Source organism: Talpa occidentalis, unplaced genomic scaffold (genome assembly GCF_014898055.3).
Source record: "Talpa occidentalis isolate TD23 unplaced genomic scaffold, MPIMG_talOcc4v2.1 talOcc4.7, whole genome shotgun sequence".
NCBI classification, from domain to species: domain Eukaryota; kingdom Metazoa; phylum Chordata; class Mammalia; order Eulipotyphla; family Talpidae; genus Talpa; species Talpa occidentalis.
The window spans coordinates 5,075,503-5,090,637 of record NW_023605083.1 but is presented as its reverse complement, the minus strand read 5'-3'; the positions used below and the strand labels follow the sequence as shown (position 1 = coordinate 5,090,637).

The 15,135-nt window shown below is 61.3% G+C and overlaps 1 protein-coding gene across 5 annotated transcripts; it reads left to right on the top strand.

The window, feature by feature from the left end:
• The first annotated feature begins 3,384 nt into the window (after positions 1 to 3,384).
• On the top strand, positions 3,385 to 15,044 carry CERCAM (cerebral endothelial cell adhesion molecule). Of its 5 annotated transcripts, none has more exons than XM_037493487.2 (15): positions 3,385 to 3,414; positions 4,194 to 4,283; positions 4,887 to 4,969; positions 7,107 to 7,217; positions 7,382 to 7,499; positions 7,999 to 8,133; positions 8,288 to 8,492; positions 10,201 to 10,320; positions 10,608 to 10,684; positions 10,779 to 10,885; positions 11,570 to 11,702; positions 12,818 to 12,945; positions 13,124 to 13,327; positions 13,683 to 13,935; positions 14,247 to 15,044. In XM_037493487.2, the coding sequence occupies exons 4-14, from the start codon at positions 7,144 to 7,146 to the stop codon at positions 13,933 to 13,935; spliced, it is 1,554 nt and encodes a 517-aa protein (XP_037349384.1). In that variant the 5' UTR covers positions 3,385 to 3,414; positions 4,194 to 4,283; positions 4,887 to 4,969; positions 7,107 to 7,143; the 3' UTR covers positions 14,247 to 15,044. The 5 variants fall into 5 exon arrangements, with proteins under 5 accessions (XP_037349384.1, XP_037349380.1, XP_037349382.1 ...); XM_037493483.2 differs by having other exon boundaries at positions 4,194 to 4,426; XM_037493485.2 differs by lacking the exon at positions 3,385 to 3,414 and adding an exon at positions 3,437 to 3,453 and having other exon boundaries at positions 4,194 to 4,426.
• Positions 15,045 to 15,135: the final 91 nt, after the last annotated feature.

Genomic DNA, 15,135 nt, shown 5'->3' with positions numbered 1-15,135 from the left:
CCCCGGTCCTCTTGGAAACCAGCTTTAAGCTGAGGTGGGAGAGAGCCTGGACTGGGCTCCTGGACGCCTCTCTGCCGCGCGGCTCCCGGGACCAGGAGCGGGGCAGGGCTCATCCTCTGGCCAGGATCCTGGGCACCCTGACCACAGAGCAGGACGGGCCCAGAGAGCCCCCAACCCACCAGATGTGAAGCTGGCAGCTGGTAAGAGCTCCATCCAAGCATCCTCTCCGCCGTGCCCCCTCCCCTGTTTCCCCCTGTTTGGTTGCCAGGCTATGAAGACCCCCAACCCTAGAGCTCTGCCTGGCTCTGGGGTACCTCCAAGTCACCCCACCCATTGGCAGAAAGCACCACCTGAGACCGCAAATGAGGGTGGGCATGGTAGGCAAAGGGTTAATGGGTGTGTGGTCTGTCTTCTGGGCCAGAGACCCCTGCCTGACTCCCAAGTCCCACAGGCCAGACATTCTCTGAGGGCGCTCCTCTAACTCACCTTCCTAACCTACAGGTAGAAGGGGTTGCCCCACCTTGGGTGTGCCAGCCTCAGCGCCCCTCTCCCTAATGAAGGTCATGCTGTCTCACCTTTGCCAGTAGAAAGGCCTGGGAGCCTCGGTTCCCAGTGGGAAGGAGGCACTGGCCAGGGGGCCTTGCCAGGGTCGCTATTTCCAGACGCCAGAGGGAAGCCTGAGGAACTGGCGCCACTGCCTGGCGGTGGCCGGGATTACAGCGGCTGCGAGCTGAGCACAGCGAGGAGGGTGCAGGTGGGGAAGTCCAGAGCGCAGCTAGGAGCTGGTTCAGTGTGGTCTGGTTCTGGCTCAGCCACATGCGCCCAAACCAACATTACTCCCAGGCACCCAAACTACGTGGCCCGGAGAGTGAGACCTCAGGCCCCATAGAAGGGCATCAAAATCTCCAGCCTGTTGAAAACGTGCTTGGCTCAGCTCCCAGGGTTTGATTCAATAGGGATGGGAAGGGGACTAGTCATTTGCATGGCAAACAACGTCCAGACAAGCCCTGGCCGCTGGTCCAGGGACCACGCTTTGAGAACCACTGATCTAGAATGTTTGTGAATTTGGCCCAATTTTTCCTTGGGGGCAAGCAATTGAGTACAGGTACTCGGTGAGCCCACGTCACCGACTCCAGCGCCTTCCCATTGAGAGCCCGCCCTGCCCTCTGGCTATGCACGGGGGCTGTGGGTAAAATGGGAATGAGGCAGACGGGTCCTGACCTCGGTACTCCCAGCCTGTTCTCTTTGTACCTGGAGTCTAAAGGCAGCTCAAAGTAAGGTGCGATGCAGACCCCTATTTCACACTCCACCGGGGCCTGCTTGGGTCTTCCCGCCCAGGAGCCAGCCCGCCGGTGCCAGCCCAGGCAGCCTTCTGGCCCTCACTGTCTCCCTCACCCAGTCCTGGCTTCATCATGCGGCTCTGCTTGCCTTCCATCCTTGTCCCCTCGGCCGCCGCCCCCGAGCTGCTACCAGAACCCTTTTTAATCTTTTTTTTTTTTTTTTAAAGATTTATTTATTTATTTATACAAGCACTGGGTATAGTCAGAAGCGCGGGAGGGTGAGAGGATTCACCAGAGCCAGAGCGGGGAACAGAACAGGCAGACTGATGAAGTACACTGCTGAGGGGAGCAGCGGGCGGCAGGAGAGGCCTGCGCGCCATGTGGGATCGAACAGGCACTGCTGAGGCTGCCCAAGGCTGCAGGCAGCTTCGCAGCCCAGCGCTCAACCGCTGCGCCACCAGGGAGGCCCCAGAACCATCTTTTTAAGACAAAGCAGGTCACTGCCCCACAGTCTTCCTGTTGTAGATAAAACCCCCCAAGTCCTGCTGTGGTTTCCAGGCCCTCGGTAGCCTCCACCTCTCACCCACTGCCCTTGCTCACTTCCCTCCAACCACTCTGGCATCCCAGCTTATTCTCGCTGCAGCTGCAGGATGTCGTCCCTGTCTGTACCCTCCATCTGGAACGTTCTTGCCCGTTCCGTTTGCTTTAAAGTGCCATCCCTGACCCCTCCACTCCATGTTGCCTCCCATTCGCCCCTACAGCCTTTCTCACAGACTTGCTTCACACCTTCATCGCGTTTTCTTTTTTCTTTTTTTTATATATATATATATTTTTTTTTTTTTATAGAGGCATGTTTATTTCTTTATTTATTTGTTTTGTTTGTTTGTTCTGTTTACACATGCACTGGGTACAGTCAGAAGCGCGGGAGGGTGAGAGAATTCACCAGAGCCAGAGCGGGGAGCAGAGCATGCAGAAGGACCGAAGTACACTGCTGAGGGGAGCAGCGGGCGGCAGGAGAGGTCCGTGCGCCATGTGGGACCCTCCTCAGGTGGCCAGGGAGCAGCCGGGGATCGAACCGGCACCGCAGAGGCTGCGGGCAGCTTCGTAACCCAGCGCTCAACCGCTGTGCCACCGGGGAGACCCCTTCATCGCGTTTTCTGTTCTTTGAACTACCTGTTCATCTGTCTGTTTGCCTGCTTCCTCCCTGACTTCCCTCACCAGAGTGCACGCCCTAAAGCATGCCTGGTGCATGGCTTATGCGCAGAATGTATTTGCTGAACAACTGGGCTTATCCAGGATGCCTGACAGGGGTGTGTCTCCCAGACGTGACACGGGGAAGGCCTTCTAGAGGAAGGAAGTTTAAGCCGCTCCTGGAGGAGTTGGCCAGGAAGAGAAAGACTAGCTCAAGCAGAGGAACAACAACCAATAAAAAAAGATGTGGAAAAGTCCTAAAGCGTGGAATGTTCTGGAAACTGTATGTTGTCCAGTTTGGCTGCAATAGGAGATGGGGGAGGTCAGAGCAGCTGGAGAAGCCTCAGGCAGGACCAGTAGCACTGCCTCGCTCCTAGAGGGCTTTCAATGCTATGCCCAGGGCAATGGGCAGCCCCCAAAGCATTAATGTCTGGCATTTTAGAAAGGCCTGCTGAGTGCAGATGGGATTCCAGGGAGAAAGGTCTGGGGACGGGCATCTGGGGGGTACACTGGGCCAGGCAAGTGGCAGATGGAGGTGGCCAGGTGGGGGAGGCGCCAGAGTGGTCTTGCCAGGATGAGCTGATGGAATGCCCAGGAGAGGGACTGGTCATTGGTGACACCCAGGTCTCCAGCGTGAGGTGCTGGGTGGGCAGGGGTGCCCTCTCCCAGAGCGGGGACCTAGAGTGCCATCTCCTAGAGATGGGAGGCCACTTTGGTGGGGGAGGTGAGGATCTATTTTGGACAGATGGAATTTGGGTCCAGGTGGGCAGCTGAGACACACGTCTGTTTTCTAGAAGGAGGGCGTGCTCCACACGGTCAGCTACAGAAGAGAGCCCGCTGGGATAGGGAGGAAGTGGCCTTGTGGGGAGTGGCCAAGAGGACTGGTCTTGGCTGGAGCAGCTTGGCCGGAGCAGCCTTGGCGTGTGTCAGACCATGACCGGAGGTGAGCAGCCAGGCGGGCAGAGCACAGACCCCTCGGCAGGTTTGGAGAGAGAGACCAATGGGGCTGCAGCTGGGGCTGGAGGTGCCGGGGAGGCCGAGTTTTTGTATTCTAAGTTGGGGGAACATAAGTTCTTTGGCATGTCGAGGGGAGGGTCCAGAAGACAGGGAGGTTGGCAATGCAGAAGGGCAGGGGGGTGGGTTTTGGAGCCCAGGGTGGTCCCCTAGAGAGGTTGCCTCTTCAGTTGCAGGGGAGAGGTCTGGAGGCTGGAAGTGAGAACTCCCAGGCGATGGTTTCTTTTTTCTCTATGAAGCTAAAGAGGGGTCCTCACCAGGGGAGGGGCAGAGTGAGCTTCAGAAGGCCGCAGCTTGTGAGGAGAGGGAGGAGCACAGGGCTGGGGAGCATCCAATGCAGGGTGGGGACCATGAGCTTGCAGAAGCCCCAGCCTGACCCCAATCCTTTATAGGGTCTTTCCATGTCTGGGTGAAGGGAGAAGCTGGCGCTAGGAGTCAGTGACAGGGTGGGGGAGGGAGGTGAAGATGGGAGGGGTCATAGGAGGAGGAGGAAGAGGAGACAAAGGGAAGCATCTGGAAGTCCCCATGGTGGATAGGATGGGGGGACAGGATGGGCAGAAGCTCTGGATGGAGGGGTGGGGTGGGCGACATTGCTTTAGGGAGGGAATCCCTCCCCTGGGGTGGGAGTGCCTTGCAGCCAGATGTACCATGTCCAGGATGGGGCTCTTGTCTCCCCCAAACACTCTAATGTGGGATTTCCCGTTGCAGGGCCACTGGCCAGGAAACCACTCCATGTGGAAGCCGTGAGGTCCTGGGGGAAGCTTTGGAGCCTGGCTGGAAACCAGGATCCCGGGCCGGGTGAGCCCCCATGCTGCTCCGTCACTAGGCAAGTCCATTCCTTGCGGGGCCCCCCGGGCTGCCCTCTCATTGGAGACAGTGGTCACAGGCTGGGCAGAGGCTGAAGGGGGCCCGAAGTTGCCAGAGAAGTCAGCTCCCAGCGGGTAGGAGATGGACACCGTCTTCTCCCCGCCTGACTGGCAGCCTCGGTGCTGGGGTGCTGGGAAGGGTCCCTGCTTTCGTTCTCTCCAGGAGCTTGCGAGGCACGGCAGGGGGCGGGGGGGGCGGGAGGGCGGGGGGGGGCGGGGGGGCCGGGCTGTCTGAAAGTGTGGCAGATGCCAGCCAAGCTGGAACCTATGCTGCCTCCAGGTCCCTCTCCTTTCATGGCTCCCCTCAGAGAGGGGAGCAGCAGCCCACGCCTTGGGGGGTACGCTCCCCCCACCCTGCTCTGGGCCTCAGAGAGGTTGAAGACCCCTCTGCGCCTCAACAGAGGCTTCAGGACTCCCTCTCTGCTCCAGGGGGGCTGAACCCCGACTTTGGAGGGGGGTCTGGGTCACCTTGAGGGACTCGGTGGTGCGCCCCAGCTCTACACTCATTCTAAAAGTGCTGTTCGCTCTCTTAAAGGGCCGGAGCGGTGCCGGTGCTGGCGACGGGGACCGGGACGCGCGGGGACGGCGGGCTCCTCTGCGGCGGGACGGCGCGCGCAGGTCAGGGACGCCCCCAGCCCGCCCCTCCCCCGGCTCCGGTTTCGGCCCTGGAGCCGCCCGCGAGCCTGCGAAGTCCCGTCTGGGGCCGCCAGAGGGCGCCCCGGGGCGCAGAGGGGGGTCGGGCCAGGCAGCCGCCGCGTGGTCCCGCCCCGCAGGGTGGGCGGCGAAGGCCCGAGAGTCGGGCGCAGGGCCGGGGAGTCCGGATCCAGGGGCGCCGGGCGCTGCACGAGGCGGGGTTCCCGGTGGCGCACGCCCAGGCATCGGCGTCGGATTCCAGCTGCCGGGTCGGCTCGGATGCCGTCGCCCCAGAGCCCCCCTCCGTTCCCTCCGCCGGCCGTCAGCCCGAGGGGCTTGCTCCGGGGTCAGGGCTGGGGCGGGTCGCCGCGCCCCAGCCCTCAGGCGCCCCTGGCCCGGGAGAGGACGCAGGAGAACCCCAGTCTAGGGATGGGGCGTGAGAGCCCACGCCTTGGGGGGCACGCTCCCCCCACCCCGCTCCGGGCCTCCTCGGCCCCGCCCTTGCCCCGCCCCGCCCGGCCGCGCCGCCCCGCCCCCTCCCCTCCGCGGGCTGGGGAGCCCCGGGGGCCGCCGCCCCAGCGCCCGCCATGCGCGCAGCCCCCGCCGCCCCGCTGCTCCAGCTGCTGCTCCTGCTGGGGCCGCGGCTCCTGGCAGCGGGCGTCGCCGAGCCCCCGCCGCCCGCCGTGGTCCTGGCTGTCCTGGCCCGCAATGCCGAGCACTCACTGCCCCACTACCTGGGCGCGCTGGAGCGGCTGGACTACCCCAGGGCCAGGCTGGCCCTCTGGTGAGAGACCCTGGCGTTGGCACCCACTGGGCATGGAGCCTCCCAGCCCCACACACGGCCCCTGCCCCTTAGGGCCGATCCGTGCCCTACCCAGACACCACCCAGACAGGCCCCTCTGCCTGCCGGCGGGCCCTCCACAGTTGAGACCCAGAGGGGACCTCTTACCCCATGGCTCCCCCAGCAGACTGACCTCTGAGGCCTTAAGCTGACCCAGAGACGTCCACTCCTCCTTCCAGCCCCTGCGCCTGCTCTTGGGGCCCCCTGGGTGTAAGTCTGGTCCAACTCCTCTTTCTACCCCTCAGAGCTCCTTAACTGGCAGTGGTCTCCGGGGTCCTACGTGGCAGGACTGGGGGTTCCTGAGAGCCAGTGGGGGTGCTGTCAGCTCTGGACTTCATGCTGCTTTGCAGGGGAGTCAGACCCGCTCCCAGGCCTGCTGGGCTGGGTTCTGCCAGACAAGGGCTGTGCCCCCTCCCTAGATTGTTACCTCCCAGATGCCCCCCTCTCCCCCCCGGGCTGTGGGGCTGTGGAGGCCACAGTCTGTGGCAGGCTGAACAGGGTGGAGTCTGCAGCTGAGGTTGCGGATAAGCTGAGAGAAATGACAAACTACCCCTCACCACACACCACAGTTGGCCTGGGGGTGGAGCTTTGGCCTGAGGGGGCCGCCTACCATTACCACAGTTTGGGAGTGAGTTTTTCCCACCCCTGCAGGACTTGACACGTAGTTTGTGGGGACTTGGCTTAAAGGGGCAGAATCACATAAAACCTGGGCTTTTGGCTAAGGCCCCCACCCGCTCTCCCCCACGAGTCCTTTAGCTGGGCCCACAGGAGAGGAGAGCGCCTGCTCTGGCCAGCAGGGCTGGCAGTCAGCACTCCCCAGGGTCTCCTGAGTGTGGCCTGGTCCTCACAACGACTTTCAGGTGGAGGGAACGAGCAGCTCTTCTGTCTAACCTGCCTCAGAGGGCAAGGGGCTGGCTTGTGGTCACACGGCCGGAAAGCAGGGAACCGAGGAACACAGCAGGTGTATTTGGCAAAGTCGAAGTGCTTTTCACCTTTCAGCTGGCAGTCTCCTCCTACTCCCTCAGCCCATGAGCTGGGCGGGACAGAGGAGAACGAGAGGCCCACAGATGGACAGGGTCTTGCTTGAGGTCGCACAGCATGTCACGGAACCGTGAGCAGGACCTGCCTGCCTGCCTTAAGCCCCTCCTCTGGGGCACACCTACCTCCAGTGCGCCCGAAGAGGCCAGCCTCCCGGTGTCAGTGATTCTGGGAGGCAAGGCCGCCTCTGGGTTCGATCCTGCTGGGGCTGGGCCCCTCAACCCTCTTCCTCCCATGTCCCAGGTGCGCCACGGACCACAATGTGGACAATACAACGGAGATGCTGCAGGAGTGGCTGGCCGCTGTGGGCCAGGACTACGCGGCCGTGGTCTGGAGGCCGGATGTGGAGCACAGGTGGTGATCTGAGGGAAAGGTGCTGGGGACGACAGGCATTAGCCACCACCCAGAGGGGACAGGGAGAGTGTGGAGCCACAGCCTCTGGACCAGGGCTCCGCCCCCTGCCCCGCAGAGGGAAAGGCACCTGCCACAGGGCAACATCTCATGTCTTTACCCCTCAGGCCCTACCCAGATGAAGAGGGTCCCAAGCACTGGACCAAAGAAAGGCACCAATTTCTGATGGAGTTGAAGCAGGAAGCCCTGACCTTTGCCAGGGCCTGGGGGGCTGACTATATCCTGGTAAGAAAGCCTGGCCTGAACTTAGCTTCTCACAGGGTGGTACCTGTCCCGGACCAAGCTTGGTGTGTCTTAACCACCCATTGCCTGGATCCTTCAGCCAGCAACGTGGATCAGAGCTCAAACCAGATGTAGAACTTAGATCTCTGTGCTTAAGCTCAGACTAGGTACTAAGCCTGGCTCCCTGTGCTAGATCCCAGGAGATATACTGAGCCCAGATCCCTAAGCTATAGCCCAGACTATAAACTGAGCCTGCTTCCCCAGACTAGAACTCAGAGTAGGCTACTACTCCCTCAGACTCAGGTAATGTTCTTAGATCAGCAGCTCCGGCCCCATTCTGGGTCCAGTCCTGGAGCCAGTGCCCCAGGTGAGGTCTTTGGTCCAGAAACATCTCTTGGTTTCTAGACCTCTCAAAGGAGCTCCATCAGATTGTGGGAGCTACCCTACTCTCTGGGGGGCTGCAGCCCAGAGAAGGCTGGGTCAGTGGCCACCCTCCCTCAAGTTTGCAGATACAGACAACATTCTGACCAACAACCAGACGCTGCGGCTGCTGATAGAGCAGGGCCTGCCGGTGGTGGCCCCCATGCTGGACTCCCAGACCTACTATTCCAACTTCTGGTGTGGGATCACCCCCCAGGTGAGGCAGGGCTGGGGCCTCAGGAGGCTTGAGGTCCCCAGAAGAGGGACATAGTGAGCTTGAAGCCTGGGAAACCGGTGGGCTCTGGCGGGGGGGGGGCAATATTCTGGGGGCAGAAGGGGACTCTCATAGCCCAGAGCAACCCCTTTCCCAGGGCTACTACCGCCGCACAGCCGAATACTTTCCCACCAAGAACCGCCAGCGCCGGGGCTGCTTCCGGGTGCCCATGGTCCACTCCACCTTCTTGGTGTCCCTGGGGGCAGAGGGGGCAGCGCAGCTCGCCTTCTACCCCCCACACCCCAACTACACCTGGCCCTTCGACGACATCATCGTCTTCGCATACGCCTGTCAGGCTGCAGGTGAGGACCGGCTCCTTTCCAACCTTCCCTGGAGACCTCTGTACCTCTCTGCACATGCTGTTCCCTCTGCTTTGAAGGCCCTTCCCCACACTGCAGCTTGTCCTGTTCACTCCTGCTTGTCCTTTGGGTCATAGCCTTCCTCGAGCCCATGGCTCCAGTAGATGAGTCAGCCTCCAGCTGTCCCCATCATGACATGTTCCGGTGGCAGGCGTTAATAGAGCACCTGCTGTGCATCAGGTTCAGGGCAACCAGTGGTGAGTGAAAGCAGGTGCTCCCTGCCCTCCTGGAGCCTCCAGCCCAGGATCACACTAATCAATGTCTGTTAGCTGTGGTGACTGAAAAGAGAGTGTCTGGATTTAGGTGTTCCTGAAGCTTAGACTGGAGTTGACCTGGTCAGGGAAGGCTTCCTGAGAATGTGAACTTTGGGGCTGAGCTCTAAAGCATGAGTAGGCATTAACACAACAGGAAAACATTTTGGCCAAGGGGACCAGCAGGTGCAAAGGTCCTGTGGTAGCAGGGAACACAGAAGGCAGGTAGATAGAGCATACTGTCAGCAAAGGGCTGCTAAGGGGGCCCAGCTAAGGCTCAAGCAGGAAAGGGAGCCAGGGCCAGCCTCTGTGGACCTGGTCAGCAAGGTCTTTAGCCTGAGAACCGTGGGCAGCCATCAGAGGATCCGGATCCCACCAATGGATTTGCACACTGAAAGCATCCAAAAAATAACCCTAAGATGGAAATTACTAGGAAGTGGGTTTGGATGAGATAACTCCAGTCCTGAGTAAGGAACTCGGGTGGCTGTGGAATGTATTTCAGGGCCTGGATTGAGGGGTGGTGGGGAGAGGTAGGCTGCTGCGGCCTGGGGGACTTTGCTTTGGGCCGGTGAGTCAGAAGTGAGGGTTTCATCAGCAAGTCTTACCCCCAAGGCCTGGCAGCAGTGGCCTCGGCTGAGAGGAATGTTGTGACCCCAAGTTTTGTGCCCCAGATGTTGGTGCAGGCATCGGGCAGAAAAGATCCCTTAGTTAGTGCTGAGGGTCAGACATACCTGGAGGACAAATGAGCAGCAGCAGAAACGTCTCCTTAGTTTTTCACGGCTCCAGTGACCCGAGTGGGCCGGGGCTAGATGGGGCTTGGTGGGCCATGGCTCAGTGCTCATCCTTCCTGCTTCCCACAGTCTGCTGGGAGTTCCAAGCCCTGGTTCCACGCTGGCCCGGGGGTTCACTTTGAAAAGTTTTCTGTTCACCTCCTGAGGAGCTCCCCAGTCTGTAAAAGATAATGACTAAATAAGTTACATTAAATGCTTACGTTAAGATGACACGTGTTGAAAAAATATGTGCCACTCTGGGCACGGGAACGCCTGGGGGACAGGAGACGGTGAGAGGGTCATTGTAGGATCCTGGTCAAAGGTGCCAGATGGTGTGAGATGATGGGGGAACCAAAGGGGAGAAGATTTGAGGGGAGTTGGTGGCATCGGGGGCTACAGTCAGGTTTGCCGGCTCCTTCCTCACCTGGGCCTCCCAGAGGATGGGCCCCCGTGTGTGTCTTGCTGGCCATGGTCAACCTGGTGCCCAGCAGGTGCTCTGGACACGGCTGTGGGGTCACTAAACCTGTAGACACGGAGCCTTTTCTCCCTGCAGTCCCCAAGTCCTGGCGCTGGGTCAGGGCCAGACTCTCGGGGCCCTGCCCGCAGCGCTCACTCTGCCTCTCCCCTCAGGGGTCTCGGTGCACGTGTGCAATGATCACCGCTACGGGTACATGAACGTGCCTGTGAAATCCCACCAGGGGCTAGTGGACGAGCAGGTCAACTTTATCCACCTGATTCTGGAATCGCTAGGTGAGGCCAGGGACTGGGATGCTGTCTGCCACCTCCCTGTCTCCCCAGGTGTCCGGACCTGACCGGGCATCAAGTGTAGGTGCCAACCCCACCCCTAACACCTTCCCTGACCCAGGATAGTCCCTTTTCCCACTGGGCCTGTTTCCCTGTCACCACGAGGGAGACAGGTGGATTCTGTGGCCTCCAGGGCCTTTTCTGTTGGGTACTCTGCCCGGGGGACTCAGACACCAGGTCTATGCTGACGTGAGCCAGGAGTGACTTATGATTGGGGGTGCTTTCCTCTGCAGTGGATGGGCCCCCTATGTGGGCCTCGGCTCATGTGTCCCGGCCCCCAAAGAAGCTCAGCAAGATGGGGTTTGATGAGGTAAGCCTCTAGCCTGCAGCACTGTGGTCAGGAGCTGGGTGGCTCTCCCCTCTCCCTGTGTACCCCAGCACCCACCCATCCCCACTTCCTCCAGGTCTTTGTCATCAGCCTGGCCCGCCGGCCCGACCGCCGTGAGCGCATGCTGAGCTCTCTCTGGGAGATGGAGATCTCTGGGCGGGTGGTGGACGCTGTGGATGGCCGGTGAGACACCCTGGAGTGGGGACCTGGGCAGCTGGAGGGAGCCCCCTGAGAGCAGATGGGTGAGGGGCCTGAGTTTTCTGTCCCAGGAGCTGTCAAACCAGGCTGAGTAATGCTGCCCCGGGGGGGTGTGCATGTAGTGGGTAGGGCCGGCTGGGGCTCCAGCTCTGCTACTTACCAGCCGCGGCCTCTGGTCAGTCACCCCGTCTCTCGTCTCTCAGCCCGGGTGTGTAAACGGCAAACAGTCATGCCTTCTTCCTGGGGGCTTAGTGAGGGGTGAGCTTAGCCGGTGCCAGGCAGATTGCGAAGGTTAGGCCTGGTCATTGTGTCTGGGAGGGTTATTCTCCAGCCTGGACTTGGCTCCCTGATGGGTGGGGTGGGAGCAGACTAGTCCTGAGCCCAGGGGCCCCACGCACCTGTGGCCCCACCTCTGCCCCCAGCCCTGTGGACCGCAGGGTGTCCGTCCTTTGCTGGCCTTCTGCCACATTGGCCCTGGGGTGCTTCTCCCTCAGGCCAGCTCCCTGGAGGATCACCTGTCCCCAGGTGGCTGTTGTTCCCCAGGTCCTGTCACTGATGGCTGCAGCCTCACGAAACAATGACCAGGCTGAAACCCTCAAAGCAGAGCCTTGGCTGGTCGTTGCCAGGCCCCCCACAGCTCCTCAGGCCTAACTTTCCTGTCTCCCTCAGGACGCTTAATAGCAGTGTCCTGAGGCGCCTCGGCGTGGACCTGCTGCCCGGCTACCAGGACCCCTACTCGGGCCGCACGCTGACCAAGGGCGAGGTGGGCTGCTTCCTGAGCCACTACTCCATCTGGGAGGAGGTGAGACCCCCAGCCCTTGCCCGTGAGGAGAGCCCTGAGGGGCCAGTGGGGGCTGAGAATATTGCCTAGACCTAGCCAGTAGCTGTCCACCTCCTGCGCGCTCTGCCTGTTCACCCTGAGTCTCTGGGAGACCTCCCGTGAGCTCGGAGCTCTTCCAGCCTGAAAAGGGGGGAGAAGAAAAATCTGCTTGGGGCTCAGGGACCTGAGGGGACACACAGGAATCCAGAAGGAACCAAACTTGACGCAGAGTGGGAGGTGCAGGCTATTCTAGAGCATGGTGTGAGGTCAGAGTGGTCTGGCTATTGAGTGGCAGGGAGAAGAGCCTTCTGGGCAGAGAAGGTGGGGGCGCTGGCTCTGAAGCAGGCTGCCAAGGGCGTGCTCAGGGCGGGAGGGAGGAAGACAGGGCTTGGGCTGCTGGGCACCACCAGGAAACTTCATCATGGGGCTGGGACACTGCTCCGGGGCCCTCCAGGGGGCGCCCCTCTGGTTTTTATTTTCTCCTGTAGCCAAAAATAGATGGGTGTGAGCTGTGTTTATGTTTGTTTTCTTCTGTCTCTGAGCACATGCAGGGATGACGTACATTTTCCCATTTACTTACTGGTTTCCTGGGCTTTTCCTTTTCCAAGAGTAAAAAGTACTTTTTCTTAGAAATGTTGGGGGCTCAGGCCTTCCCACTTCCCCCGGCCCCCAGCCCAGCTCAGGGGGCTCACAGGTGCAGGTTGACATGCTTGGCCCCCATGTCCTGGCGGTGTGTCCTTGGAAGAGCTTCCTCACCCGAGTCTGTAGCTCCTCCCGCAACGCAGGCACCCACGGGTCCTGCCTCCTCAGAGTCCCTGGAAATAAGTGCTGTGGCCCCTGGGACACAGAAGTGCTCAGTGAATGTCTTGAGGGTGAGGGTGGCCATTGGGCTTCTGCTTGGAGAGCTCAATCGGGCCTGGAGGACCTTGGGGACCTGAGCATGGTGCTGGGACCGTGGCCCCCGGCCCTGGGAGCCCCGGGCAGCTTTGGAACGGCTGGGTGATATGGCCAGGGCTGAGCCTTTAACTTGTAACCGTGGGAACAGGTGTTAGTGGAGGTCCAGGTACTCCAAGCCTCCACCCCATTCTGTACCTCAGGTGGTTGCCCGGGGCCTGACCCAGGTCGCTGTGTTTGAAGATGATGTGCGCTTTGAGAGCAACTTCCGGGGCCGACTGGAGCAGCTGATGGAGGAGGTGGAGGCCGAGAAACTTCCATGGGACCTGATGTAGGCAATCTATACCCCCAGGGCGAGGGAGTGGGCCGGCCTCTGGGGGTCTGCCTCCTGTGTGGAGCCGGCCCGTCCAGCTCACCCCCAAGCTTAGTCCTGCAGTGTGGGATTGGAAGTAGGGTCATGGACACCCCAGGGTCATGGACACTCCTGGGACCCTTGGTGTCACCTGCAGCTACCTTGGTCGGAAGCAGGTGAACCCTGAGGAGGAGGTGGCTGTGGAGGGGCTGCCGCGCCTGGTGGTGGCCGGGTACTCCTACTGGACATTGGCCTACGTCATGAGCCTGGCGGGTGCCCGCAAGCTGCTGGCCTCCCAGCCCCTGCGCCGGATGCTGCCTGTGGACGAGTTCCTGCCCATCATGTTTGACCAGCACCCCAAGTGAGTCTCCAGTGGAGTTGGGGGAGGCCATCTCCGCAGGCAGCAAGTCCCGTTGCTGGGCAGCTGGAGGAACAGAGGCTGCCGGGGGCTGTCACACAGGGACTTGCCGCAGGTCACCCAGGGGTAGCCAGCCCAGCCGAGGTGTGCAATTTCTGCTGCCCAGGGTGGGTTTGAATCTGTGCTTCCCAGCCCCGAGCCTCAGTTTTCCCACCTGGAAAGTGGGAATAAGAGAGCCCCGCCTGCCGTGTTTGTTGTGAGGGCTCGATGGGGAGGAGTGAGGTGCCTGGCTCCAGACAGGTGCGTGGCCTGGGCCGGGGGTCCCCTGGCTCCCCTGAACTCTCTCCTTGCTTCACAGTGAGCAGTACAAGGCCCACTTCTGGCCTCGGGACCTGCGGGCCTTCTCGGCCCGGCCCCTGCTCGCTGCCCCCACCCACTACGCCGGGGACGCCGAGTGGCTCAGCGACACAGAGACGTCCTCCCCCTGGGACGACGACAGCGGCCGCCTGGTCAGCTGGAGTGGCTCTCACAAGCCCCTGCGAGACCCCCGCCTGGACCTGGCCGGCAGCAGTGGACACAGCCTCCGCCCCCACCCCCGGGACGAGCTCTAGGTGAGCCCAGAGTGGGGAAGGGCCCCAGCGCCGCAGGCCTCCGTTACCCGGCCCTCCAGGGCTGACTTTCTGGGTCTCTGTTTTCCCTCCTTAGCCCATCTGCTCCCTCCCCCCGCTCCCCCCCCCCCCGCCTTTGTTCCCGTGTCTCCATGTCTCTGTCCACCTCTCGCTCGCTCTCCCTCCTCCTGGCTCTCTCGTTTCTATCTGTTGGCCTCTCCACCCCACCCCACCCCTGCCTCTGTCTGTTTCTGTCTCTTGCTGCCAGATTCTAGTTCTTCTGTTTCTCTCTCGTGCCCCTCCCGTCCCACCAGGTACAGCTGTCAACTCTAGAAGGATGTGCATGAACAGGCTTCAGCTGCCCAGGAAACAGAGCTGGAGGATGTTGACAGGAGCCGTCCCAGGAGCCACGGACCCAGTGGAGACTGGCTGCCACCTCAGGACGACCACTGTGTCCCCTGCGCCTGTGTTATGGTGACAGAAACTGCTCAGAGCGGGTCCCCTTCCTCAAAGGAGCGGGATTCACAGGCCCTCTTACCTCACTCCGGCCTGACTCAGGGCCTGGGTGGAGAGGAGGGGGGAGGCTCCCCAGCTTTCTCATTCAAGCTGGGCAGACACCAGGGGCCCTGCGCAGCTGGGACCCCTCGGCCTCTCCGCCTCAGCCCCTCCCCGGCTTGGTGCCTGGATCTCAGCTACCTGGACCCCTTGGCCCCCGGCCAGTGGGACATGCAGGAAGGGGAGCGGCGGCCCCCTGGACCTGTGCTCCGCTCACGGGAGGCCCTCAATAAAAGCCGGCTAGAATTTGCACCTTATACATTTTAACTTGTGGCTGAGCCTCTTTGGTGGTCACGAGTCCTGGGAGGGAGGCCTCCCGATGACCAAGTAAGCAGTTAAGAGACAGAGAGGGAAGCCAGCCTGGAGGAGGAGTCAGGCCGACCTGGCATCTCCTTAGTCCTGGGTAGAGTGAGGTGGGAAGAACAGCATCTCCTGGGCTGTGTGGGGTTGAAGTGGGCAGACCTGGAGCCCAGCCCTCAGTGAGTGCTCACCGGCTGGGGCTCTCCTGGACATCACCAGCCTCACCTTGCTGGTCCAGTCAGGGCTTCTGATCTTCCCCGGGGAGGGCCAGGGCTCCTCTGTGGCCCTAGGCAGCGTGACCGCCAGAGGGCGTGCATTGGCGGCACCTGGGCCTCTCATGGGCCAGGC

Excerpts from the sequence above, each read along its gene's own strand:
- CERCAM (XM_037493482.2), top strand. The coding sequence starts at position 5,572 with ATGCGCGCAGCCCCCGCCGCCCCGCTGCTCCAGCTGCTGCTCCTGCTG. Across the intron at positions 5,769-7,106 it reads AGGGCCAGGCTGGCCCTCTG|GTGCGCCACGGACCACAATG; the intron begins GTGAGAGACCCT and ends CCCATGTCCCAG. Across the intron at positions 7,218-7,381 it reads AGGCCGGATGTGGAGCACAG|GCCCTACCCAGATGAAGAGG; the intron begins GTGGTGATCTGA and ends TTTACCCCTCAG.